We start from the raw sequence: 26,873 nt of genomic DNA on the forward strand, positions 1-26,873 counted from the left end.
CACACCAGGTCAATGCTTGGGACTAAATCACCCACCTGGGTCTTCTCACTCTCCGACCTCAGCAGACGGCTCTTGGTGGCCTCGTCACTCTCCTGGGACTGGGTCTCACGTCTCCTCAGGGCCTGAAGGACGCGTACACACACACACACACACACACACACACACACACACACACACACACACACCCACGCACACACACACACACACACACACACACACACACAACACACACAACACACAACACAATGTATGTTACGACTGAGCCAAATTTCTAAGTGGATGTGTGAGTAGTCTTGCATAGCCAAACCCATCTACACAGTTTATGCTCTGCCAGCGCTGGTGAAAGGTCTGCCTGGACTCATTACCCTTCGCGAGAAAAAACCCACTGTATTTCTTTAAACCAATCAATGTGATGCCAAGGAACAATACTAAAAGATACAACATGTGCAATGCACCAAACCAATTGTCTTCGGCGGAGCGATTCCTAGGCTGTTGTTTCACGTAGTCTGGATAGAATGACCACATGAATCGGTACCACTGATTGGCCAGTAATAAACGAATGACAAGGCTTATTCCCAAAACCTACATCCGGTGAGTCATACTAATGTGTGAGTGACGCTGAAGGATGTTGAATGATGCTTCGTGTCCTCTCCCAGGGGACTGAAAGGTAAACGGCAAATGGACAGCACTTATATAGCGCCTTTCTACCTTAACGGATGAAACGCTTCATACAATGGCCTCTCATTCACCCACTCACACACACACATTCGCACACCAGTGGTGGCAAGCTGCCGTGCGAGGAGCTAGCCTGCTCACTGGGAGCAATTTGGGGTCTTGCCCGAGGACACTTCCGACATGCGGACAGGAGGAGCCGGGGACGGAACCGGCAGGCCTGGGATTGCTGGAACGACCTGTGCTCTACCTCCTGAGCCACAGCCACCCCTCTGAACAACAGCTCAGCGCACTCAATCTGAACAGGCTAAGCCATGGACCACTGCCTGAGAGGGAGGAAGAGGGGAAGGGGGAGGGGAGAGTGGGAGGTGTGTGGGGCGGGGGGCTGTCCCTGTCCTCTCCCTGGGGTCTTCGATAGTGAAAGTTTATTTACTCTTTAATTTTGGAACAAACGCATCATTTCCCAGGGCCCCCGGGGGCCCCAGGCTGAGAGGTGAGACGTGCAGGTGAAGCAGCTCTCTGGGAGTCAGGAGCAGGGGCTCTCTGTGGATCCCACGCAGCTGAACACTGCCCCCTTGTGGTGCGGTACGACTAGGCCCAGCGTGGTGCAGTAGCGTAGGTGGGGTGATGGTTGATCCATGGTCAGTTAACGTCATCCCCCCCCCCGCCCTGGTGGAAGATGGTGAGAGCCGTGGAAACTGTTTCCATGACAGCAGGGTAGAGGAGTCATCAGGATGGGGTGAAAGAGTCTAAGGGAGGCGGGTAGGCTGAGAGGAGAGGAAAGGGAGGGAGGAGAGAGGGGGCGGAGCCGGGGAGGGAAGCGGAGAGGCAGGCGTCACCTCCTGCAGCTCGTCAGACACGCCCCCCCGCTGCTCTGGCCGTCTCTCCACGCTCCGCCGCTCGCCGCGCATCTCCCTCTCGACTTCCTGCAGACGCTTCTCCACACGGGATGACACCTGTGGGGGGGGGGGGGGGGGGGTGGAGGGAGAGAGAGAGAGAGAGAGAGAGAGGGAGAGGATAGAGAGAGGGAGGGGGGGAGAGAGAGAGAGAGAGAGAGAGAGAGGGAGAGAGGATAGAGAGAGGGAGACAGAGAGAGAGAGAGAGAGAGAGAGAGGGAGTGTGGGAGAGAGAGAGAGAGAGAGAGAGAGAGAGAGAGAGAGAGAGGGAGAGAGAAAGAGAGAGAGAGAGAGGAGGTATGGGTAGACAGCTCAACTGTCTGTGGCGTCTGTGACGAAGAAGCGCTTGAACGGCAGATGCTGAGTGATGTACTTATCATATAGCATGTCAGACAGATGTACTCTCAGTAATGAGCCGGTGCGCATAAACATGTCAGCACAGATCTGAAGTATGATAAATGTGCTCACCGAGTCTTGTTTCTGAGAAGCTGTGAGGTGTCCTGAGAGACCCTCCATGGCTCGTCTGGTGTCGACATCGGACCTGTCAAACAAGACGGGGGTCAGTCCTGTTTAAGATCAAATGAGGGAGAGAGGAGGTGAAGACGCCGCGGCATCATGGCTGTCCTGGTCCCTCGCCAGACCCCCGAGACAGGCTGGGTTCACACGCTACAACCCCGACGACACGCTAATCTGAAGATTTTGACATTGAACAACAACGACTCTTCCGACCGGCAGTCTCAAAATAATCAGGTTTGATTCTAAAAAGCGCCGTCTCGGCCGCGGTGTGGGAATGTGGTTTTTCAAGCAGCCGTGTCGACGCCCAGGGCGGGGCTCTGGCCCGGTCTCTACCTGTTCCTCCTCAGGATCTCTCTGTCCAGGTCGTCTCCCAGGCGTAGCTGGTCACTCCGCAGGTCTCTGAAGGACTGGTGCAGGGTGTGGACCTGGGGAAGAGCCGGGCCAACAGACACAGTCGTAGGAAGGACACTAAAGATAAGGAAAGTCGTAGGTATTCTGGCCAGGCCAGAAAATAGACATAGCGATAACTAAACAGGGCCCATGTCAGGAGCGCCAGGCCCAGTCCCGACCCTAAATAGATACAAGCCATGAAAAATTACTAGATCAATTAATTAACAGACCGAATGTTACAGTAGTTACAGTTTGGTGCCACATGCGTTATGGATAGAGAGCGCCACCTAGTAGCTGAATTCTCTAACTACACCACTAGTGAGTGAGTGATGTAGATTCCAGGGTATGAGAGGGGACAATTCATACACTCACCAGACCTGAATCAAAATACTATTTGAATTGATTTTAAATGACTTAATCGGTGCCAGATTGTTGTCGTCTGTCACAATGGAACCAGTGAACTTCCCAAATATGAAAAACCCACCCACCTGACCCTCCAGACAGACTGAAACCCCGGCCACTTGACCCTCAAGAGACTGAAACCCCTCCCACCTGACCCTCCAGACAGACTGAAACCCCGCCCACCTGACCCTAAAGAGACTGAAACTCCTCCCACCTTACCCTCCAGACAGACGGAAGCCCCGCCCACCTGACCCTCCAGACAGACTGAAGACCACACTAAAGTGAATGAGAGTAGTTTGTGTAGGTTAGACCCGGGTCTGATACTCACATCCTCCCCGGCCAGGCCAGGGTCTCTGAAGCGCACCGTGGCCGACCGGGACCGCCTCCTCCCTCCGGCCGACCTCGAGCCGCCATAGTCCCTCAGGGGCGAGGTGGGGGTGAAGAAGCGCTGGCCGTCTGAAGACAAACAAAGACACATTTCTCATGCGAGTCTGTTTGTTCTGCCAGTACGCTGTTGCACTAGCTCCTGCGCTGCACAGCACTGATCTTAACGGCTTCATGCCCGACGGTCTTGCGGAGGACGTGGTCGGAGGTCTGACCTGAGGCGGAGCCCCCGTCCAGGTCGCTGCTGTGCAGGGTGGAGCCCGAGGCACTGTGAGCTCCGCTGGATCTCCTCAACCTCTGGCTCTGGAGCTGCTGGATAGATTCCTCCAGGTTCTCCCTCAGCTGGGAGGGAGAGGGAGAGAGGGAGAAAGAGAGGGAGGGAGAAAGAGAAGGGACAAAGGCAGAGAGTGAGATGGATATAATAGAAGCAGAGACCAGAGACAGACAAACAGAAGAGTGTGAGTGTATGCGTGTTCGGGATCGTGGGTTCAGAGTGATACTCGGGCTGCCTACTCAGGAAACCTGCTTCCCGACAAACAAAAGGACCCCAGCCCTTCCTGTGAGCTTACCAGGGGACGGTCGGCCGTCGGACACAGTTCAGCGTATCAGTTCACTTGAATCTTTGACAGAGTTTCTGAATTAGTTCACTTGAATGTTTGACAAGAGTTCTATGAAGAGGTTAATTTGAATCTTTGACAGAGTTCTGTGGAGAGGTTAATTTGAATCTTTGACAGAGTTCTGTGGAGAGGTTAATTTGAATCTTTGACAGAGTTCTGTGGAGAGGTTAATTTGAATTGTCGACAGAGTTCTGTGGAGAGGTAATTTGAATCTTTGACAGAGTTCAGCTGAGAGTTTGACAGAGTTTTACTCACCATGGCCATAGCTTCTGACTGGTCATCTGTGTGCTCTCTGTGCTGACCCAGCATCCGGTCGACTTTGTTCAAGTTTCTACTCGTGTCCTGAGAGAGAGAGAAGCTATTAGGAGGTTTGGGACGGCTTGACAGCTTTATCTTAGGTGATGGAGAGGAGTGTTGAAGGAGTACCTGTAAAGTACTCGCCAAGGTGTTGATTTTCTCTGAGATCACAGCGTTCGGGGCGTTGTCCCGTCTGGGTCTGGGGTGCGTGTCCCTCCCTCGGGATCTAGGCCCCCTCGTCCTCTCGTAGGTATCCGACTCGCTGGATGACTCCATTGTTTTGGACCGAGGTAGTCCCTGTCAGGGAGAAAAAAATAAGAAATTACATATATCTGATCATAGCTATCAGCTATTAGTGAGAGCACACCTGCACGACAGTTATAATGTATTACTGAAGGTCGCTAGGGGCAGATAGCTTGTGTGATAACGTCAGTCGAGCAAGCAAACTGTCACTATGACACTAGTCAAATATAGCAAGCTAAGCTATAAGGAGAGTGATTTGACGAGCATCAGTTCAACTAGTTAGTTTACGTCCATTATATTCTAAGATAAGATATACTTTATTGTCCCTAAGGGAAATTGTCTTGGGCACATATGTGGACATAGTATCTGCTGTTAAAATACGGATAACATAACATATATGTGTGCTGTGCGGTCACCCATACACAATACTTTGCTACAGTACATACGTAGACGGCTATCAACCCACAAATTGCACATACACTGCCCCAACGTTACAACACCTATGTAGTAATCAAAATAGTGTGCATAATGTGCAGTTAAGAGTAAAGCAGTTTCGGCTATTGGCTAAGTAGTATCAATCAAACAGCAACCGTTTATTTACATTTAGCTGACAGCAAATAACATGGGTCTAGGCTTGCTAACCAGCTTGTGCCAGCCACATGGAACCCAGCACAGGAGGAGTTGCACACACCAACTTTTTTTGTCTATGCTAGCCAGATCTAGCAACAAGTTGGTGGTTGGTAAAGCAGTGCTAGCTAGCTAGTAGCTAGCTTGAAAACTGGTTAATTCAATGAAAAGGTCCACCGAGACATTTCTGACCTAAAGTAAACTAGTTCATAAATATTCTCAATCTATCTGCTTCACTTACCAAAGTGGATTTGCTACATGGAACCGTTAACAGGTCACTTTAGCAAGTGACAAAGATGTGAACTAGCGTCTCTCTCTATGGCAACTTGAACTGGCCGCCGCCTTTGAACAGGAAGACAACAAATCGACACTTGACATGGTACAGGGAATTGTAGTTTTTAGAATCATAGCTGTACTTGAATATTTCGCGTTTGAGAACTACAATGTCCAAAGCTTCAGGGAGGGGATACATTAGCGCCACTACTGCCGCTCTTCTCAACAGCTCATTTGATTAGATAAAGATGTGGTTATTGACCAAATCTAACGAAATATTTTTTATTTATTGATAATTAGGCAACAGATAATTATCAATAGCCTAAATTTGTCGATAGGGCCTATATAATAGAACAGAACAGAAACCAATAACGCAAGTATCATTATGAAGTAAAAAAAAAAGAAAAAAAAAAAGATTCAGTTCCCATGTCCAACACAAGGGTGCCCCCTAAATCAACGGTTGATAGCTCCCAAGCAGGACTACCTCTATATTGCAGTGTCCCAGTATCCCTCTCCTCTCACCCATGTCTCTCACCACTCGGAGTCTCGGCCAATAAGAAAACTATGTGTGTAATTTCAGTGCAGAGTTCCTATGCTTTATTCAAAACAAAGTCACAGGCTTCAACTTCAATTTGCTGCTTGGGACAGGTGAGGGAAGCTGACAGACTCTCGGGCAGCGGTAGGCTATCACTGGGCTGCTCACAGGGAAATTGAAGGAATTTACTTGACCGGAGAGGTAAAAGGCGAGCAATACAGCATGCAAGTGATAACATGTGCGCTGTTTACGCTGGTTACCTTACCTATCGACACCTTGGCGGAACCCGAAGCCTGCCCCTCTGTTTGCGAATGCTCAGAGTGGGAGACCTACATAATCTCATGCTTTCACATTGATGTCATTCCAAGATTCCCTGCAAGCACAGAGACACTGTAAGTAGACAATATTCAGAAGATGGTCTATAATTGTATTTCATTTATTTATTTGTGTGTGTGTGTGTGTGTGTGTGTGTGTGTGTGTGTGTGTGTGTGTGTGTGTGTGTGTGTGTGTGTGTGTGAGAGAGAGAGAGAGAGAGAGAGAGAGTTTGAAAACAATATTAAAATATTACTTTTTATTCCATTTATCTTTGTGGCATCTTGTGTAACCGTACTCAAAACTCTACAATAATAAGCACGTATTGTAGGCTACAATATTTCTCTATAATGAGAGGGGACTGTAACCAGACAGATGTCTCGGAGACGCTGAGAGCATTGAGAAAGTGTGTGTGTTGTGGTCACATTTCCATTGTGTGTTACTGTATGTCCATCATTCATAATCTCCACAGGATCATTACGACTTCAACTATCCCATTACCGTATTAAAGTGTATAAAAGTTACAGCAAGAAGAAACATTGAACAATGTGGGAAAAAAATGAACAATAATCCTTTTGAATTCCTTTGAATTCCTTTAGAAAATATAAATATTATCTTGGTTCAGCATTCGATTAGCTTTGTTTGTTTTAGAGTTTTCTGAAAATACCCTTAGATTACAGTGCAAGAAATAGTATTATTCATTATCAGAATGTCCTGGTTTTGACATTACCAGCTCTACTCTGCCCCTGAGTCCTCAGCATTATACCTTTAAAACGCTCCTTTCTAGCCCAGCCAGAGCAAACACTGCCTTACGCTGTGACACTGAAACAGTATCCAGGCTTCTGGAAGTGGCCGGTGAGTGGCACCGCTAGAACCAGCGAGAAAGAGAGAATCACAGAAAGAAAGAGAGAGAGAGAGAGAGGGAGTAAGAGAAAGAGAGAGAGGAAATCCAGAACACAGATCCCCAGCTCAGTGAGCTTTGCTCGGTCAGCCAGAGAGTTGAGGACCTTGGAGCTGGCTGGTCCTGGTCCTGGTCCTGGTGCTGGTCCTGGTCTTGGTCTTGGTCTTGGTCCTGGTCCTGGTCCTGGTCTTGGTCTTGGTCTTGGTCTTGGTCCTGGTCCTGGTCCTGGTCCTGGTCCTGGTCCTGGTCCTGGTCTTGGTCTTGGTCCTGATTCTGGTCCTGGTCCTGGTCCTGGTCCTGGTCCTGGTCCTGGTCCTGGGTCCTGGTTTTGGTTCTGATCTTGGTCCTGGTCCTGGGTTGGGCCCTTGACCTCACTGGGTTGACCTGTAGAGGAGATGGACGCGTGTCATGTCAACATGAGAGGACTGGAAGTAAATACTGAAAACAAAGGAATAAAGAGAATAGATGTTGAATGGAATCGCCCCCAGCACTGCACAGCAGCAGTGTACTGTACATAACACCGGGAAGGCCTCTCTTTGTCTCCCATTACATGTGGACATGAGGAATCTGTCAGGAATCTGGTGGGTACACATGATCTAAGATGATGTGCGTGAGCGTTGCCTTGGCCTCGAGTGGCTGTTGTTGAAATGAATGTCATGTTCTGTTGCTGAATTGGGATGAAATGATAACCGGTATAATGATAAACCTGCAATAAAACTCAATAACATTTATCGCAATAAAATTATCATTAAAACCATGTTTCATTACCACTCTTTGAAAAACACTGTAAATACTGTCCAGCATCAACCAAAGTTAGCAACAGTCTCAATCTCACCAAAGTTAGCAACAGATGCATGATTTTAATGCAAACAAAAAGTGTATAGTGCTGCTAATTTTATTTGTGGTTGTCAATATAAAACTCGGTGAATGATTTCAGTGTCTGTATCAGTAGTTTTTGAACATTTTCAGCTTTAACAATACCGATAACCGGGATCATTTTGGTCACCATAATCGTGATTTTCATACCGTCACATCTCTAATGCTGAATTTCTGGGGACAGGGGCATCTGTCGCACCCCCGCGAGGCATCGGGGAGGGCAGGGAGGGGTCTGAGAGGGGGGGAGGAAAACCCTGCAATAATCCACATTTTCCTCCAGCTTGTTTTTCAATCCCATAACCTCCTTCTGTCTTATACACTCAACCACGACTCCTCTCCCACGACCTCCTCTCGCCTCATCCACCCTCTCCCCTCCTCTCCTCTCCCCTCCTCTTTCCCCCATCACCCCTCTCCTCTCTCCTCCCCTCCTCTCTCCCCTCCTCACCCCTCTCTTCCCCTCCTCTCCTCTCGTCTACTCTTTCCTCCCTCCCCTCCTTCCCTCCTCGCCCCTCTCCTTTCTCCTCCCCTCCTCTCTCCCCTCCCCTCCTCACCCCTCTCCCCTCCTCTCCTCTCTCCCCTCCCCTCCCCTCCTCACCCCTCTCCCCTCCCCTCCTCTCCTCTCCCCCCCTGCCCCCTCCTCTCCTCTCTCTCTCCTCCCCTCTCTCCCCTCCCCTCCTCACCCCTCCCCCCCCTCCTCTCCTCTCTCTCCTCCCCTCCTCCCAGGGTACCCATCACATAGTGTTATCCCCCCATCACTGGCCCTATTCAGACCCCCAGACATCCCAGTGATGCCACCGCATTCTTACGCCTTGCCGAGTTTCCCAGCGTCTAGGGGGGGGGAAACGAAAGACTAGAACAGAGACCCAGATGAAAATATCTCCAAAACAAACCCCGGTCTGAAATAGACCCTGGGCTATGGTAGTGGGCTGGTCCGGGTTCACCGTGTGACAGATAGGGATGTTCTGCTAGATGAGGTGTGAGGAAGGAGGAGGAAGAACTAAGGAAGGGAGGGGGGGGTATTACAGTTAACACGCCGTGACCCTAGTGACAGGGTCAGGCCATCAGAGCTGAATCCAGATGACCTAGTCCAAACCTGGCTGTCACTGTGTCACTGCGCTGGTTGCCTGGTTGTCTTTGTGAGAGGCTGACTGATTGTACATCCCGTTTGTTTATTTTTTATTAACAACAATTACAACAGTTTAGTTTAGTTTATTGCATTTATTTGCCAGGGACCACATACAAAATCATGAATCACACAAGACGAAGAGAACAACAAGACAATAGCAAGCCAATCCTCCACACCAGACACAATGTGTGTGTGCACGCTCACATGCATGCGTGTGTGAGGTTGTGCAGTGCGTGTAACCTTACTGAACCCGAGTGGAGTGCCCTCCATGTTTGTTTCTGTGGGTGGGTTTTTGCAGGTTGCTCAGGTCCATGTGTTGGAGAGGGCAGAGCTGGAAAGCAAAGCACAGACACTCTTAAAATCCTGTGTAGCGTGACTACTGGCTCCGTCCAACACCAGAGGCTAGGCTTGGCTGATGCCTTCAGATACAATATTTACTTTTTACAGCACATTTCTCAAACACTCAACGAGTGTGCCATTTGAGAATAATTAGGGGGATGGTGGTGGTGGTGGTGGTGGTGGTGGTGGTGGTGGTGGTGGTGGGGACTTCAAGAGGAGGAAAACCCACAATGGCTTCAGTCTCTCAAAAAATCTGGAATTCTTGGATGCAGCCTTCAGAATGAGATAGTTCATTGGAATAGGGTAGATCTATCCACTGTCTCCCAACCCAGACCATAGTGATACATAGGGATAGAATTAGCCGATATAACTTAACAAAAGTGTTCACTTTATTAACTGGAATTCATGGAAATGATGACCAATGCCCAACTTAATAATTTGTGCCATATCCGTACCGTCCACAGACATGGAAACGGTTGGAGTTAGCCTACTTCATACTGTACGTCTCTGAGGTCATCTGTTTAGGGCTTGAGAAAACACATTAGAGCCGCGAGTCAGTGTGATTTTGAAACTGCAAAGAAGTGGTGTGTTTTTCTCCTGCTCCTGCTGTGCTCTAGTTACCCCGACACTGCAGTTCAGTGGGTGTGACAGTTAGAGGACACGACGGCTCTGCAGTTCTCCTCTTCACAACGCAGCACCTGATTAGGATTGATCTACGGGAGCCTACTCATTTGACTGACTCTTCTGACTGATTTTCAGGATTTGAGAATACTTTGGATTGAGTTACGCTGGTATGACCTACATAATGAGTGATGTTATTACTGTTATCATTCCCAGTGTGACAGCCTCTCTCTGCTACCTGCAGTGTCAGTAGACAGAAAGACACCCCAGGGTTAATGCAGGGCTAGGTTCTCAGTCCTTCACTGACACCATTATAAATTACGTTGGTTTTCCGCACTTCAAAATCTCGCTCCGACTTGCTTGTTTTCACAGCTTCCTCCCTTAATGACAAATTGCGGGAGTGATTTTCCCCGGCCTGTGTGATGGCCTGCCCTCCAGGGCTCCAGTGTAATACATGCTGATTGTTTGGGTTTTTGAGGTTGCGGTGAAAACGGGCCGAACCAACCAGCGCGGGGGTTTATGGTGACTGGGTCTGCTCTGCGTCGATGTGTTTGTTTGAGTTTGTCACAGTACGCAGCCTGCACGAGCTCCCACTCTTACTGAGGTACTGAGGAGGAACCCCCACGCTCGCACACTCCATCCCTCAGTCTTAGCCTAGCGTTCCACCAAATAGAACTGACAGCGTGGATCCTCCAGTTCTCCCTCTCCCTGATACAGTAGATTCATCCAAAATGTGTAAATATTTGTCTTGGTTTTGGAATAGCTGTCTCGTGAGCAGAAGGAGAGTAGGCTACGGGAGGGTAGCGACATAATCCACGCTTCAGACAGTCCAGCATGTCAAACATGCACTCCCACAAAAAAAGGGTTCTAAAAGCGTTCTTATGTTGTGTCTGTAGGGAAACCCTCTGAAAAGTCCTTGAGGAACCTTTTTTGGTTATATGGTTCTAGCTGAGATCTTTGCTTGATTAAATAGTTCTACCTGGAACCAAAATGTTTCTCAAAATGGGTTTTCAGAGGGAGAGAGTTCACCTGGAGAACGGAAGCACCTAAAATGGTTCTACTAATGACAACATTGACTAAACGTTTTGAATGATCTGCTATAGATATGAAGCCTACAGACGAACCATGTGCCATTTACATTTACAGTTGTGTTACTGTTTTATAATCTCAATATCTTCTGATTTTTACATCAGAAGAGGGTTAAATCCACAGCACTACATGACATTGTGTACATGTAAGTGATGTATATCATTCACACAAAATATTATTACTATGATCTGTACATCTGTTACTGATCAAGCGCTCCCCAAAAAAATCAAAACACACATATGGTTATTCGTCAATAGGCCTAATTTGTGGTGTACAGAATCTGCGATATGTTAAGCAAGATATCCTCAATGATGCCCCATAATCATAACTAATCACTAATATATTTTGATACAATAGGAAGGATATACAGTATACAATAGATCTTATTCTCAGAAGAGACCCATCTGCAGTGCTGAAGTCTCTCTGCCCAGGTTCTAAGCCCAGGTTCTAAGCAGCCCCAGCCGTTGTTTGGGTTGGCTGAGGCTCAGGTCAGACCTAAGGCTTTGTTTTCCCCTAACGTTTCTATGACGGGGTTTACATCGTGCTTCAAAGCGGCCTTTCATCCACGCCTAGAGAAAACCCAATAACAAGAAACACACAAGTTATCAATGTTGGGCCATTGCCTATGGAGTAAGCTGAGAATTCTGTTTGATTCAGCAAGAGATATCTGCAATAGCTCTCTCGGAAATCCAAGCAATCTGCAGCGTGTGGAGTGACACATTCCCTCCAACTACCCTTTTTTTTTGGTTCTCAAATCTATCAACACATTTCTGCTTTTCACCCCCAAGAGCTGTATTTACATGGCTCACCAGCCCAGGGGGTTGAGGGGGGGGGTCCGGCCTGGAGCCTGCAGAGGGAAACAGAATCAAACAATAATGATGTAGAAATCAACACTTTGGATAGAGACAACAAGCAATATGATTGGAACGTCTGGTCGAAAGTGCTATGAAAACCAACTAGAAATTGTACTGCCTGACCACATTTTCTTATTTTCAAACAGATGGCTTCTGGAGACTCATCTGACATCAGTGCCAGCAGACGCCTTCTCCAACATGGTCAACATCTCGCAGATGTGAGTGATTCCTCATGTCCTTAGCCTTTGGCCTCACTGGCTTATTAAAGATCCCAAGTCTAACTCCACTCCCGTCCACCTGTGGCCTTTGAAAATGGTCTGGTCCAAGAAACGTGGAAAAACATCCCCATTCTCCTCTCCTTCTCTCCTCCACCCAGGCAGATGATATGCCCTCTGTTAAGTGTCACGGCTGTCTGCTAATCATGCTTGGAAGCTCTAATGTGTTCCTAGAATAGGAATGTCGGCCCTCACACCACCTCAGAAAGGTTATTCCAGAGCAGAGCCTTCTCTCACACCAGGCCCGGAGGTGAAGATGCTGTGGTAAAAAAATAAAATAATATATATACACACTCAGGCCTCGATATGGACCTCAGAGGGCCTGAGTCCAAGTCACGCCTGAGGAGAGACAGCTGGTAACGGAGGGATCCTGACCTACAGTAGCCTCATGAAACCATCCTGATCTAGCGAGCTCACATTCAGTTTCTATACGCAGATCAGTCTGGCCTGACTCTATCTACAACGATTTCAGTGTGCGAGAGTAGGCTACTTGCCTTGACAGACTACAGTAACTCCTTCAGCCAATCAGCGTAACAAAACTTGCCAAATCCAGTTGGAAGAACCTCGGAAATGACTTTTCCTCCGCGAAACTCCGCTAGTGCATACTCATGTTCTTGTTTAATTGTTGTTATTGAGTCTATTTCTGCAATAACTGCACTTATGGCTGTGTTTATTCTACTGACGTTAACGTTACTGCTCGTTGCTTCGGGAGACTGTTTTGCGAACGGCCTGTATTTCATTTTCACACATCAACTATGGTAACCAATCAGGGGCTGCTGGGGGCAGAACAGCCGTCAAAACACAGTCCCTGATTGGCCCGGTCACAATCTAATTGGAGAATAAGTCCAGCCTGATATGAGAGAAACTAAGAGAGACTGAATGTGAGCTTGCTAGATCAGGTGGTCTCACGAGGCTATAGTTCATACCAGTCTCACTCAGAGAGCCTGTCTATCACCCAGAGAGCCAGTATTCTGCATCATTACCTCCTGGTTCCCTGGTTAATTTAACAGATTGAGGGAAGAGAGAGCCCTTTACACCCAGGTCAGCCCAAACTAATACTAGACATGCATTTAGGATGCAACCTCCCTAATTTGGGAGCAGTGAAATACTATTTATTAGTTATTAAATAGTAAATTGGGTTGTTTTTATCTAGAGTACTGGTTATGTTACAATGAAGACATCCATTCTTTCTTTTTCTCTCTCCAATCTAAGTTTGCCAATCCAATCTAAGTCATCGTTTATTTTAGAAGCAATTAAGTACACAGTAGTTCCAGAGCAATAACAAATCAAAGAACCACCGCCGATGGATCTTGGTGCCGCATACCTGTGAAATTACACACAGCTTTCGAAGCTTAGGGACATGGTTGGTGGTTAGGATCAGGCTTTGGGATCATTTGTTGGTTCACTTGTAACAAGCAGGTCCTATGTCAAAAATTTCACTTGCACACTAACTTCATTGTCTATCAATAAATGTATGTCACGTTGGGCGAAATTGGCCTAGAAAGGGCAAAATCGGTCAAAAACTCTTCAATCTCTTTCAGACACGTGTCGGTGGATGTGACTCTGGAGAAGCTTGAGAGACATTCGTTCTACAACCTGAAGAAAATCACCCACATGTAAGTATAGACACCTCGTACAGCTGCATCCCGTTGTCCTGTTCTCAAGCTCAAAACTCAAGGTGAGCATATCTAAACCTTGTGAAAAACATTTAGAACTGACATACTTACATGGTTTTATGTTCACTCTCAATCAGCGATGTTACAAAACATCTGCTGAGAGAGGTTTCGTACAGCTGGGTGTATATTCACTTTACAGGCTCCGCCACTAGAGAATGTTGAGAATGGCACTTTTTCAAGTGGCTTTTTATGTAACCATTCAACCTAACACACACAGGAAAAAAACGGACATACCCGGTAAAGTCGCTGTATCCTGTCTATCACCAACCGGCGTGCTTCTAAACACACGGCCGTGTTAGAGGAGAGCCCCGACCGCAAGCTAGTATCTGGTTTTCCATGTTCATGCTTTAGCTCTAGTTTAAGTGTCTCATAAGGAATGAGCCGAAACCAAGAGAGTGTGTATTCTCAATTATGGGATTGAGGTGGATTATGGAGTGAGTATACATTCTCCTGTCAATCCCTCTATGATTTTAATTTACACCGAAAATCAATACATTTTTCCATAATGTTTTACCTAATCAGTGTTCAGAGATCTCCTTTGTATGCTTTCTGCATGATGGTAGACTCTTATGGTACTCAATCCCTGTGCTGCATGGGTGACGCCCACCTGCAGCCTTCCAGCTCTGGGATAGGCTCAGAGGGCAGAATGCGTATCCAGGAAGTGCCGAAGCCCCAGTAATTCAGATGGGTTCTCCAGGGCCCGTTCTCTGCTGATTGGCCCGGTGGCGTGCCATACCACTAATAATGGCATTCCTCTCAGGTTTCCTTCAGGGGTCAGACAGAAATTAATATTCTGCTTCCTGTCAACTGCCTGCGGCTGGCTGGCTGCTCGGCAGCTGCTGGGGTAGAGATCGGGGCTCGGGGCTGAGGCATTGGGGGCCACGGGCTGTTGGGGGGTTTTGGCTGTGCGCACGTGCCAGGGGCAGCCGGGGCTGATGGGAGCAGGGGTGGAGATGGAGGACGGTTCACTGCACAGACACACTCTCTGGGCTCCCAGTGGTCTTCACACAGCAGAAGGATAGCAGAAGGGGGCTGGTCTCTGGATCTCTCCCAGACCAGGGTCCACCAGGGTAAACACTCTAATGACACGCTTATTGAACTCTACTTCCGGAGTTGTCTGAGTATTGCAATTTGTACAGTATCCGTGTGTGTGTGTGTGTGTGTGTGTGTGTGTGTGAGTGGGCATGCATGCATGTATATGTGTATTTACACCTGAAGCACCCTTCTGAACTGTGTGTACGCATGAATCCAAGCCTTGTACCAACTGTTCCTGTTACTTGTGTTGTATGTTACAGCGTGTGCTGTGTTACAACCTATGCCGTATGCTCAGTAACTCTTGTTGCAACATGTGCTATATGCTCAGTGACTCTGTTACGACATGCTGTATCGCAGTGACTGTGTTACAACATGTGTTATTACAACATGTACTGTATCTCAGCGACTCAGAGATGTTGTTTAATGTTTCAGATTCATAAGCACCTACTGTCCTGGAAGATGCAAACACACATTGGACATAGTCGTGAAAGTACTAAAGAATGTTTGTGTTTTGCTTTTCAGTGAGATTCGGAATGCAAAAAATCTGTCCTACATTGACCCCGAAGCGTTCAAGAACCTCCCGAACCTGAAGTACCTGTGAGTATTTAAATAATGATCCTGGAGGGAAAACACAGAAACACACCCTGAAATATTTGTGAGTATTTACAATAATGATTTACGGAGGAAAAGCTCAAAACATGACCTGAAATACCTGTGAGTATTTACAATAATGATCCAAGGAGGGAAAAAACCTTAATACCCTTCAGAACCTGTTAGAATCAAAGCCATCTTGGCCTCTGGAACACCATACTGAGTCTTAACCACTGACAACATCACTTTAGCCCAAAATACAGAGATGGGACTTGTCTTCAAATATTTGGCTTTAACAATAATTGGGGCTATTATTTCCATTCATCTTAAAGGCTCCTTCTGTGCGTGCCAACGCTGGGAGGCACCGAGTCCACTTCCATCTGGAGGTTCTGCTGTGGTTCTGATTGACGAGGAAGGGGAGACGCTGGCTAGTCGGTACCGGTATCTAACTGTGCTGTATCTCTCCTGGTTCCTCTCAGTGGGATTTTCAACACGGGCCTGACAGTCTTCCCTGACCTGACCAACATCCACTCGCAAGACAAGAACTTCATACTGTAAGACAACACACTCTGCTAGCTAGAAGAACTTCATACTGTAAGACAACACACTCTGCTAGCTAGAAGAACTTCATACTGTAAGACAACACACTCTGCTAGCTAGAAGAACTTCATACTGTAAGACAACACACTCTGCTAGCTAGAAGAACTTCATACTGTAAGACAACACACTCTGCTAGCTAGAAGAACTTCATACTGTAAGACAACACACTCTGCTAGCTAGAAGAACTTCATACTGTAAGACAACACACTCTGCTAGCTAGAAGTGTTTACACTACTAACACCTCGCTAATACTTGTCAACTTTATTTGATCTACTCATGTATGTAGAGGTGGTATGTGGGGGCAGGGTTGTGTACAGGTGTTTGTGTGTGTGTGTGTGTGTGCGTGTGTGTGTGTTTGTGTGTGTGTGTGGTGGTTATACTGTACTGTAGCTATAAGCTTCATGCTGATGCATTGTCCCCTCAGGTCTACTTGCTCTGGGCTGGAGTGAGGTGTGTGTGTGTGTGTGTGTGTGTGTACAGCAATATATCACTTTTTTTTCTGTGATACTGTATTGATTTTCCACAGTACAGTATTGATACAGTAAAAAAGGAAAATACACAGAACAAGACAGGGAATAGATATCTAGAAAATCAAGGATAGAATTCAGTCATAGATAGAATTCAGTCATATACTGTATATGTTATTCATGTTTTAAATGGATTTAAAATGACTTTACATTCCCTCCGCTCTCAGGATCACCTCCAGGGTGTGATTGGGATTTTCAGTTGTATTTTTAAATTTCAGTAAATTATGTAGAGTATTGCAATGTATCGCAATATGTACTGTATTGTATCGTGACCCATGTGTCGTGATATGTATCGTATCGTAAGGTCCTTGCCAATACCCAGCGCTTGTGTGTGTGTGTGTGTGTGTGTGTGTGTGTGTGTGTGTGTGTGCGTGCACTTGTGTGCGTGCACTTGTGTGCGTGTGTGTCTGGGCTGGAGTGAGTTGTCTCCCGGTCTGAGTTTTCCTACGCTGTCCCAAGATTTCTGCCACTGCATTCGTCCTGACGCTCCCTCTGAACAGCCCGACTGCATCATTTCCTGTCTCTCCTATCTCCTCACAGTGAAATTGCTGACCACCCCTACATCACACAGATCCCCGCCAACTCGTTCCGCGGTATCACCAGCGATGTGCTGACTGTGTGAGTGCCCCTCCGTTCATCCAGCGGTGGTTTCCCTGCTGCTGTCGCTGTGCTGCTGTTACAGACGCACGCCAAGTCCGAGTCGCGCTGGCAGACAGGCCCTCAGGACCCAACTAGGGAATAGGCTACAGACAAGTGGTTCGGTTTTGAGGGAAAGCGCTAAGTGTGTTTTTAGTTTTATAACAGCAAAATATGTTTGCTGCGGTTATTTTAACAGAATTGCATATATGCAGTACAGGCAAATTATTCTCAGCGAAAAGGCCGACTATTTTGCATTGACAGCGCACGGTTTAGATAAGACCAGTGACCAAATCAACTCAAAAGTGAATTGGTTGCAGTGAAACACTGATCCATGTTACGTGCAATGTAGCCATTGTTTTCATGTTCTACAGGAATCTGTACAATAATGGCTTTATGGAGATACAACATCATGCCTTCAACGGGACCAAACTGGATGCTGTGTAAGTCAGAGATCCAAATTATCCAAATGATGAAAATAAATATTCACAAGTGCACTCTGTCTGTACCGATCCCTGTCTGATTAAAGGAGTAGTAAAGGGAAAATGCATGTTTAGCCCTGTTTTAAGGTTACTTATGATAATGGTTCAGATCAAAACGTTGACAAAACTAGCACTTTTGAGAAAGTCTGATAATTGCTTTACCACCGTTTTGGTCATACAATGGATGTGGGTGGGCATCTTGAAAAATCTTTCAAAAACATGTTAAACTCTTGATTTAACCTTAAAACAGGGCTAAACATGCATTTTCCCTTTACTACTCCTTTAAGAGATCATTTGTCATTTTAACCAAATGAATTCAGTTGGCAAGATATAATTCAGCCAAATTAAGTTGTGTTTTGGTTCAGTTGGTGACCTCTCCTGACACAACCGTGGCTGACCAACAAAGAGCCTTTTCACTAACAAACTCTGAAGCACAGACATTAGATTATCTTTCACAGAGGCTTAGAAGGCTCAGTTATTTCGAACCTGTATTTTCAGAAATTAAGTAACTTCATATTTTGACAGGATTAAACCATTTGGACTTTTCTATTTCCTTACTCAAACTGACACTACACAAGCAGAAAGATCACGGCCCCGTCTCTCGTGTGTGTGCGGAAAGATCAGCTCTGGGCTTGATTAGGAAGCCCTGATTCACATGGGAGAGTAGGTTGGCTGACAGTGAATCAACATCAAGGCACTTCCACTTCCCTACCAGGAACAAAGAACAACCCAACTTGTGTCTGACTGAGACAGTTCCATAGGTTCACTTTCTCTCAGACCAACCTGGATAAATAATGGTTGAACAGTAATAGAGCAGAATAAACATTGCTTAGCTTTGTCATAATTATGTTGTCCCCGTAGCTCCCTAGTCTTTTGTCACACTACTGTAACTTTCTTGTCAGGATATGAAATATTAATGAATCTGTCCCCCCCTGTCCTTAGTCCTCATGGATCATGGACCCTAATTAAGCCATGGACCAGCCAGTCACTTTAGTGAGTCTAACCACACGGGTGTTTGCGTTGGCGTGGAGCGTTCTCAGAGCGAGAGCCGATCCCTGCGCAGGGCGACCAAGACAAACAGAGGTTTAATATCATCATTAGATTTAGGGATCTTGGAGTATATGTATATTAAAGGTGCAGCGTGTTTTAGAAGTAGCCTCTCCGATCGCAGGGCGTCTAATTTAAAACAACACTCAAATAAGACCTTATCCGTAACGTAACTCTTAAAAGCAGTGTAAATAAGCATGGAGACCCGGGGCCGTGAGGCTAACGCAAACACTGCACCGTGTCTCACATCTGTCCGTTTGATCAGAGACTGGACGCTGTCCTATGGATTTTGCTTCATACCTTTATGTTTGTGTTTCCTCTGGACAGGGACCTCCACAGAAACAAACACCTCACGAGGATGGACGAGAGGACCTTTGCAGGCACTGTCAGTGGCCCCATGATCCTGTGAGTCCCCGCCGGTACCTGGTTGAATGTCTTCTGATCTCTCTTAATGAGAATAACCTGTATAAATCAAATGTATTAATGAGAATAACTTGTATTAATTAAGATCAAATAATACTAATGTGATAGTCACTTTGACAAATCATTTGTGTGACTTGTAATATCATTTTATACATTTTTGTGACTTGTAATATCCTTTTTCAAATATCCAGTTTTGGTATAGAAGATGATCTATGATGTCACACCATAGCAAATGAATCTGTGACATATTTCTCAGTACTCCTCTCAGCTCTTCATGAATGCAGGCATTGAGTGAGAGGCAAGTCTGGAAAACGTGATAGCAGACGAGCTACATCCCTCTTCAAAGGGCAAAAATAATTTAACGACAGCTGTTCCTTTGACTGGGAAATTAGACCCGGATCGTGTGTGAGTATGAGAGAGCAAAACGTCCGGCTCGTTCTGGTGTTTCTCTCCATGAAAATCCCTCCTTCTTTCCTTGGGCCTGAACGACACAGAAACCCTTCAGCTTACCATCGCCATTTACTTTCCCGCCATGCTCGTCTTGCTACAACCGAAGCCGTGGTCTTGTCTTTCGAGAACAACTCAGCGGTCCTCAAGACCTTCTCCACGGCTGCTCCTCTCAGGGACATGTCCTGGCCTGGTGAGGTCACCATCATGAGGTCATGGACTAAATATCCCGGAATGACAAAATCAGATGGTCGCTCTCTGCTCCCTTGGCCCCCGATGTGTTTTTCTACTTGCAATGCGTCGCTGGGGAGGACAAACAAGACCACACAGGACAGGAAAGCACTCGGCGCTTGGAGAGTGTGAACTCTCGTAATGTGTCGCTTGGCCCGTGTCGCGGTGCATCCTATTAAATCATTTATTTGCCTAGATCGTTTCGAGATACGAAGGAGATGAGGAAACCGTAAATGTGCTTGACCTCGGCTTGGCCCCTGTAAGGGGGGGTGGAGCAGGGCTACAGAGTACGGTATGTACCGAAAACACTATCACAACACGGGCGTGCGGAGAGCTGGCCCCCTCGCTAGGGAGATTGTCCCAGTCAGTCTCCAGCGTTGGCATGGCAGCTATGCACAATGAGAAACAGCATGGTAATTAGTTAAAGGCCATGATGGAGACTTTCCCCAATTGGGGGGAAAACAGATGGAGGACTGGTGTTTTTCACTCCGTTCAAGAAGCTCCTCAGTCGGTCGAGACGCATCGCCAGAAATGTTTTGTGGGTTATGTGGACGCCGAAAACAAGTAACCGTGGTATGCCGTTTGAAACAGTCACAGAGGTAGTTGCCAAACTAATCAGCCCAAGATCGGCGTGCTTCCAGGGACTCCCCCCCTGTTGAATGAGATTAAACTACATCCCCCACAAACACTGTTTTCATATGAGAGGGGACAGTGCTACTCCAGGATAGGGTACCTCGGTGACATCCCCTAGTCTAGGACACCCCCTGTGAACTGAGCACTCTGGATGACCTCCCTATGTGACTGAACCAGCTGTCAGCACTTTATATACAGCAAACCCCTTTGAGAGTGACCCTTGTGTGACCCCCTCCCTGCCCCACCCTGTCCCTTGTCAGCGACGTGTCCGTCACAGGCGTCACCTCCCTCCCCAGCGCCGGGCTGGAGTCTCTACGGGAACTGATGGCCCGTGAAGCCTGGGCCCTGAAGAAGCTCCCGCCAATCAAAACCTTCAAACACCTGACCACGGCCAATCTGACCTACCCAAGCCACTGCTGCGCCTTCAAGAACCTGAAGAAGAAGAAAGGGTGAGTTACCGCAGGCAAATAGGGGAGAGAACCTCATGATGCTTCAAGCCTGAGTTGGGGTTTTGGGGGCTTTGAAAGTTTGTCTTCGGACGTTTGAGAAAAGCTGGCCTGCTGTTGTAACGGAGGTAGACATGCAAACTCGTTCCTTGATGTTTGTTTGCGAAAAGCAAAATACAGCTATAGACTGAACTGGTCTTGTGTTTGGCGTGTGTATAGTGTATGATTGACGATGGTTTGCCAGTGAATGAGGCAGCTGTTGTACTTCCCCTGTGTGGATCTTGGCGTAGATTAAGTCAACGCTCTGACGCGTTTACCTATTACTCCGTACAACGCTGCCTTAATTAGTGTCAGTCACAGCTGTTATTGTAGGAAGAGACCTGAGCTAGACTAATGACTCTCTCTAAACATGAATCATTTTTTTCTTAAACTGGATATATAAATAATTTGATAGTACAGTAAAGGGTGCCATAATAAAGAAAGACTATACGTTTATTTGCTTGACTTTTGAATTGCACAGGAATGTTTTTGACGTGCTCTTTGAAAACCCCCCAATTAATAACAATTCAAACCCATATGTGTTTGTGTGTGCTCGCTAGCTACCTGGAGTACATCATCTGCAACCTGACGGCCTTCTACGACCAGCACCAGAAGAGGTCTGTGGGCCCGCTTGTGGTCCCTATCCTCCAGAGTGACGTGGAGGTGGAGCCGGTCGACCAGGAGCCCAGCGACGACAGCTTCTCCAGGGACCCCCAGGACCCCAGGCGGGACTTCTACAGCAGCCTGCACTACCACCCCTACTTCGGCGGTCAGCCGGACGAAGACGTGGGCTTCGGGGAGACCCTGAAGAACCCACAGGAGGACACCGGCCAGGACTTCGACAGCCGCTACGACTACGTGGTGTGCGAGGAGGGCGAGGAGGTCACCTGCGTGCCGGCGCCTGACGACTTCAACCCGTGCGAGGACATCATGGGCTCCGGCTTCCTGCGCGTTTCCGTGTGGTTGGTCAGCCTGCTGGCGGTACTGGGGAACATTCTGGTGCTGCTGGTGCTGTTGACCAGCCACTACAAGCTCTCCGTCTCACGCTTCCTCATGTGCCACCTGGCCTTCGCCGACTTCTGCATGGGCGTCTACCTGCTGCTCATCGCCTCCGTCGACCTCCACACCCGGACGGAGTACTACAACTATGCCATCGACTGGCAGACGGGGCCCGGCTGCGGCCTGGCCGGCTTCTTCACCGTGTTCGCCAGCGAGCTGTCCGTCTACACGCTGACCGTCATCACGCTGGAGAGGTGGCACGCCATCACCTTTGCCATGCGGCTGGACAGGAAGCTGAGGCTGTCGCACGCGGCGGCGGCGATGCTGGGCGGCTGGCTGTTCTGCTTCCTGCTGGCGGTGCTCCCCCTGGTGGGGGTCAGCAGCTACCAGAAGGTCAGCATCTGCCTGCCCATGGACACCCAGTCGCCGGTGGCTCAGGTCTACATCGTGTCCGTGCTCGTTCTCAACATCCTGGCCTTCCTGGTCATCTGCGCGTGCTACATCAAGATCTACTGCGCGGTCCACAATCCCCACTACCGCTCCGGCTCCAAAGACACCAACATCGCCAAGCGCATGGCCGTCCTGATCTTCACCGACTTCCTGTGCATGGCGCCCATCTCCTTCTACGCCATGTCCGCCGTGCTGGACCGGCCATTGATCACTGTGTCCAACTCCAAGATCCTGCTGGTTCTCTTCTATCCCCTCAACTCCTGCGCCAACCCGTTCCTCTATGCCATCTTCACCAAAGCTTTCCAGGGGGATGTCTTCATCCTGCTCAGCAAGGTGGGCCTGTGCCAGCGGCGGGCGCAGCTCTTCCGGGGCCAGACGGTGTCGTCGAAGGGCAGCTGCAGCGTGGCGGCGTGCCAGGGCAGGAAGGAGAGAGACGGAGACAAGAAGAGAGGTGTGGAGGGGGTTCCCATCCACCTGCAGGAGTACTCTGGACACACCGTCGCCTTCCTCCAGCCCCTCAGCCAGCAACCCGGCTCCCGGACACGCCAGCCCAAACTCAAGGACTGGGTCTGTGGCGGTAGATAGGTCGGGGGGAGACGCCACAGGGGAATCGGAACTGGAAGCGTAGGTGTGGACTGATCTGTAGATATACTTTGCAGCGAGCCAGTATTTTTCTCTGCACTATTGCTTGGGGGTTTTGACTGTTTCCACATGTTTCGACATGCCAAAGGAAGACTGAGATCTAATAGTAGATTGGGGACTTCTAAGGGAAATCTAATTTGATCTGCATTTTGTCATTTTATCCTTAAGTTTTAGTATACAGATAAGACATTTTGGCTAAAAATACGCGATTAAAAAAGGTTAGCTATAAAGTACAATATAAATGCACAACTGAACGATCATATGTGAGTTAAAGTCTAATACATTTCCCTTCATATACTGGTGTAATAGGAGCTCCCTAAAACACTTACTCCTCCACTAGAAAGAACAGACTGAGGCTGCTCCCCTGGTTGTTTAAAGAGCGTATCCTATATCTGTTAGATCTGCTTGTTCCCAGGGCAGAACAGAGGGAAAATAGACTAAGCTTCGGAGGGAAATATTAGGCCTACATTCCTTAAGCTTCTGAAATATCTTGTGTACATTTGTAAATGTAAGAAGTGATTGTTGTGCAATGAAATCAGATGACAAATGTCATTGCTGTACTGTGTGTGTGGACATACCTTGCCTTCAGTAACATTCAAAATGAAAACCTTGAACGAGTGTCTGAGAAGTGAGAGAATGTGATCATCCTCAGATGGCATCATTCTATAGCAGTCATAATGGGGAAGCCAGACAATAGTGTTTTCATAGGTCTGGACTCTGAATGGCATCTATATGGGACTTGATCTTGTCCCAAATGTATATATCACATTACTGAAACTCATTAAACATTTGTCTACTTATTTTTCTTTGCATTGCAACGTTTTTCCAATGTTTTAAATATTTGCTACTTTACTGGTTCAAATAAACATTCTTTAAAGAATTTCCAGAAATACACCATGACCATGATCTAATTACGTAAGTAAATATGACCATATTTTGATTAAATAGTAATTTTCTAACAATAAGAGAAGTACAGTACTGTACAAAAATAACACATTTTCACTTCAAAAAGCTCCCTTGGATTGTCTTTTCTTGGGTGGTGGTGATATTTATCTAACCTGTAGTGGACAACTGACTTAGTTCTGACCTTAGAGGTGTAAAACCAAGCTTTAGAAAGTAAAAATACTACCAATAACTGCTCCACCCATGCACTAAACCAGCTGATTTCACTAATTAGTTTACCTATCTGACTGAAGAGTTGTGCTAATTAGAAACAGCTGGTTAGTATTTTGACTTTCTGATGCTGGATTTTACACCTCTGGGCCTCAAGGAGAGCTTTAACCGATGTGCCGACACATGTAAGAGGAGTCTTAGCTGGTGAGACGTTATTAGGCCGTATGAGCCAATGGCAGCTTAACATCTGGTTAGCATTTCATGTGGACTGTGCGACATTTTCAGGGAAATACAGACATACTAGGGAACTTTCCTGGAAAAAGGGATCATGTCTTAGTCTTTTTCTTTTCACGTGCAAGAAGCCAAGGCGATGTGCAACTCTTCCGTTATGCTAAATAAAGGCTGTGACTGAAACTGACTGGAAAATCCAATATTCTTGGGAATGGAAGTGTCAGACCCTCTGTCAGAGTGAGAGAGACAATGAAAGACTTGACATATGATTGTCTCCCAAAATGCAAAATAGGCCTGCACACCAGGTAGGGTGTCTCCTGGAAAAAAGACACAGGAAAAACGCATAGAGGCTTGAGAGACGCCAGTAGGCTTCCCTGATAGAATACTGGTGGAATAGTTTCAACCTCCCAGGAGTTGTTCCCATGGCATGAATTTGACCACAGAAAAAGACAGTCACGGTCCACAGACAGGGTCAAACAAACTGATCTGTAGTTTGAAATCATTCCTACATTCTTCTCCCTGCTATTTCCCGGCCCACGATCATTCCTGTTTGCTATTTCAAATAAACCCATCTCTCCACACCGCCCTTCGAATAAGCAGTGCCGGGCACTCCCATGGACACGTTCACTGGCAGATAGAGTTTCTGAAGTCAAATACAGAAAGAGACATATACAGAGACAGAGTGGGTATGAGGACTGGTCTGTGTGTGATCACGCCGCTTGGAGCCTTTAGGAACCCTCCAGGAGAGTTTATTTTCGTCGTTCCTGCTCATACGTAGTTCTGCGGGTCAGTGGGTCCAGACAGAGCTCTTGAGGGGACCAGAGCTGCTCTCAGACCACTTGTGTGTCCGTCTCCCTCCCTCTCACAAAGTACATGAAGAGATGCGGAGGCCCACGCGCCCAGAGGAGGAAACGTCGGGTGCCTCATAAGAACACGTCCTACGTCAGCGCGATTCTTCTGCTCCCTCCAGTGAGCCCAGTAGAGCAGGCCAGGGCTCTTCACATGGAGCTTTTAGCTCCCATTACTCACACTCAGACTGATGGATTAGCAGTGTCTGTGTGTGTGCGGTCAGTCTGTGCGTGGAATGGATCTGTGTGTGTGTGTGCGCGTAGCATATAGGATGACTGAGCTATAACATAAACAGTACCGTCGGGCAGTGGACCCAACACCACACCTTTATCTCATGATTACCCCGGTGAAAACACACCGCCGGGCTGCATCAGGCAGGAAGGGATCAGGACGAGGCAGGAGAGCGCCAGGCTCCCACAGAGCCTTCTAGTAATCCCACTCTCTCTCTCCAAAGTGGAGAAGCCGGTAGAATGAAGCCGATTCTGTTAGATTCTCACCATGTAAAATGAGTAGGCTGGACGCCCATCTAAATGTTCAGATTTGTTTTAGAAGCATCTCTAAGCCATCAATTAACACCAGCAACAACAACAAATCTAATTTTGATATCACTTTAATTAAAAGTTTAGCAAAGGCAAAAAACTCAATGGATCTGTTCAATAAAATACTACCATCTCTATTTGTATTCAAAGCACAGCCTTTCCAAGTTATGGTCATATACAAAGATCTTTGATTTTAAAAAAGGAACATAATTACATGAATGATACAAAGAATACATTTCCCTCACAAACATTTCTTTGAACAGCAGTTGAAATACATGGTACGTTCTGTTCTACAGACATCCTCTCAAAATGCAAATATTTATGTGAATACCTGGAAAGCAAAAATCCAAGAGGTGCACAAGAATTGACATCTGGGAAGTGAAACTCAATGAAATATGCACTATGGTGTAAGTTGTTTCGGACTGAATGGGTTGAATGGGTACCAGGTCAGCGGAGAAGGGCGGCTGAATGCTGCTTGTCAAAGTTCAAGAAAGAAAAAAAAAAAGTTATCTGAAATGTTCAGTTGCTGTATAGTTAGTTGATGTCCTTCCAAACCACCATTCTCTTTAGTCTTCAGTGTGGGTCATAGCATTTTTTAAGGTGACTGCACAAACAAACCTGGCCTACAATGTAAACTATAAGACCAAAACAGCATCAAAAGCAACGAAATAGCAGAAAACATATTTTATTTCAAAATGTATGCAACATCGGGTACAGTTAAAAACAAAGTGAAAAGAACACACGCGCCCAGGTGAAACTCACCTGGACAGGATGCTTTCAATATATCATGATTAAAACCCAAGCGCAGAGCGAGACAGACAGCGAACATATCACAGCTGAGACTGGAGCCACAGCGAGCGCATGATGGAGGCAAGCCCAGCCGAAAGACGCAAAAAAAACACAACACAATAAGAGCACAGTCTGGTGTTGCTTCGTTCCAGCCCCTCCCCACCCCCCCCCCCCCCAAAAAAAAGAGAATTACATTGCCTGAG

The 26,873-nt window shown here is 47.2% G+C and overlaps 2 protein-coding genes across 2 annotated transcripts in view; one reads left to right on the forward strand and one right to left on the reverse strand.

Moving 5' to 3' along the window:
- The window catches only part of cep128 (centrosomal protein 128), a 28,169-nt gene extending 22,806 nt beyond the window's left edge, over positions 1 to 5,363 (reverse strand). Inside the window, exons 1-9 of the mRNA XM_084440054.1 lie at positions 5,286 to 5,363; positions 4,304 to 4,471; positions 4,133 to 4,219; positions 3,476 to 3,602; positions 3,205 to 3,332; positions 2,418 to 2,509; positions 2,037 to 2,109; positions 1,512 to 1,628; positions 36 to 122 (exon numbers count right to left, since the gene is read on the reverse strand). Coding sequence (XP_084296180.1) covers positions 36 to 122; positions 1,512 to 1,628; positions 2,037 to 2,109; positions 2,418 to 2,509; positions 3,205 to 3,332; positions 3,476 to 3,602; positions 4,133 to 4,219; positions 4,304 to 4,450 — 858 coding nt within the window. The 5' untranslated portion in view covers positions 4,451 to 4,471; positions 5,286 to 5,363. The remainder of the gene's footprint in view (positions 1 to 35; positions 123 to 1,511; positions 1,629 to 2,036; positions 2,110 to 2,417; positions 2,510 to 3,204; positions 3,333 to 3,475; positions 3,603 to 4,132; positions 4,220 to 4,303; positions 4,472 to 5,285) is intronic.
- Positions 5,364 to 6,074: 711 nt separating this feature from the next.
- Positions 6,075 to 23,092, forward strand: tshr (thyroid stimulating hormone receptor; the record flags this gene model as incomplete). The annotated part of the gene is made up of 10 exons (XM_084440055.1): positions 6,075 to 6,244; positions 12,117 to 12,188; positions 13,787 to 13,861; positions 15,479 to 15,553; positions 16,027 to 16,101; positions 17,215 to 17,292; positions 17,685 to 17,753; positions 19,167 to 19,244; positions 20,834 to 21,022; positions 21,619 to 23,092. 10 exons carry the CDS (start codon positions 6,075 to 6,077, stop codon positions 23,090 to 23,092), a joined length of 2,355 nt encoding a protein of 784 aa, XP_084296181.1.
- Between the last annotated feature and the right edge of the window lie 3,781 nt (positions 23,093 to 26,873).

The sequence above is a fragment of the Borostomias antarcticus genome (assembly GCF_949987555.1).
Source record: "Borostomias antarcticus genome assembly, chromosome: 6".
Lineage (NCBI taxonomy): Eukaryota > Metazoa > Chordata > Actinopteri > Stomiiformes > Stomiidae > Borostomias > Borostomias antarcticus.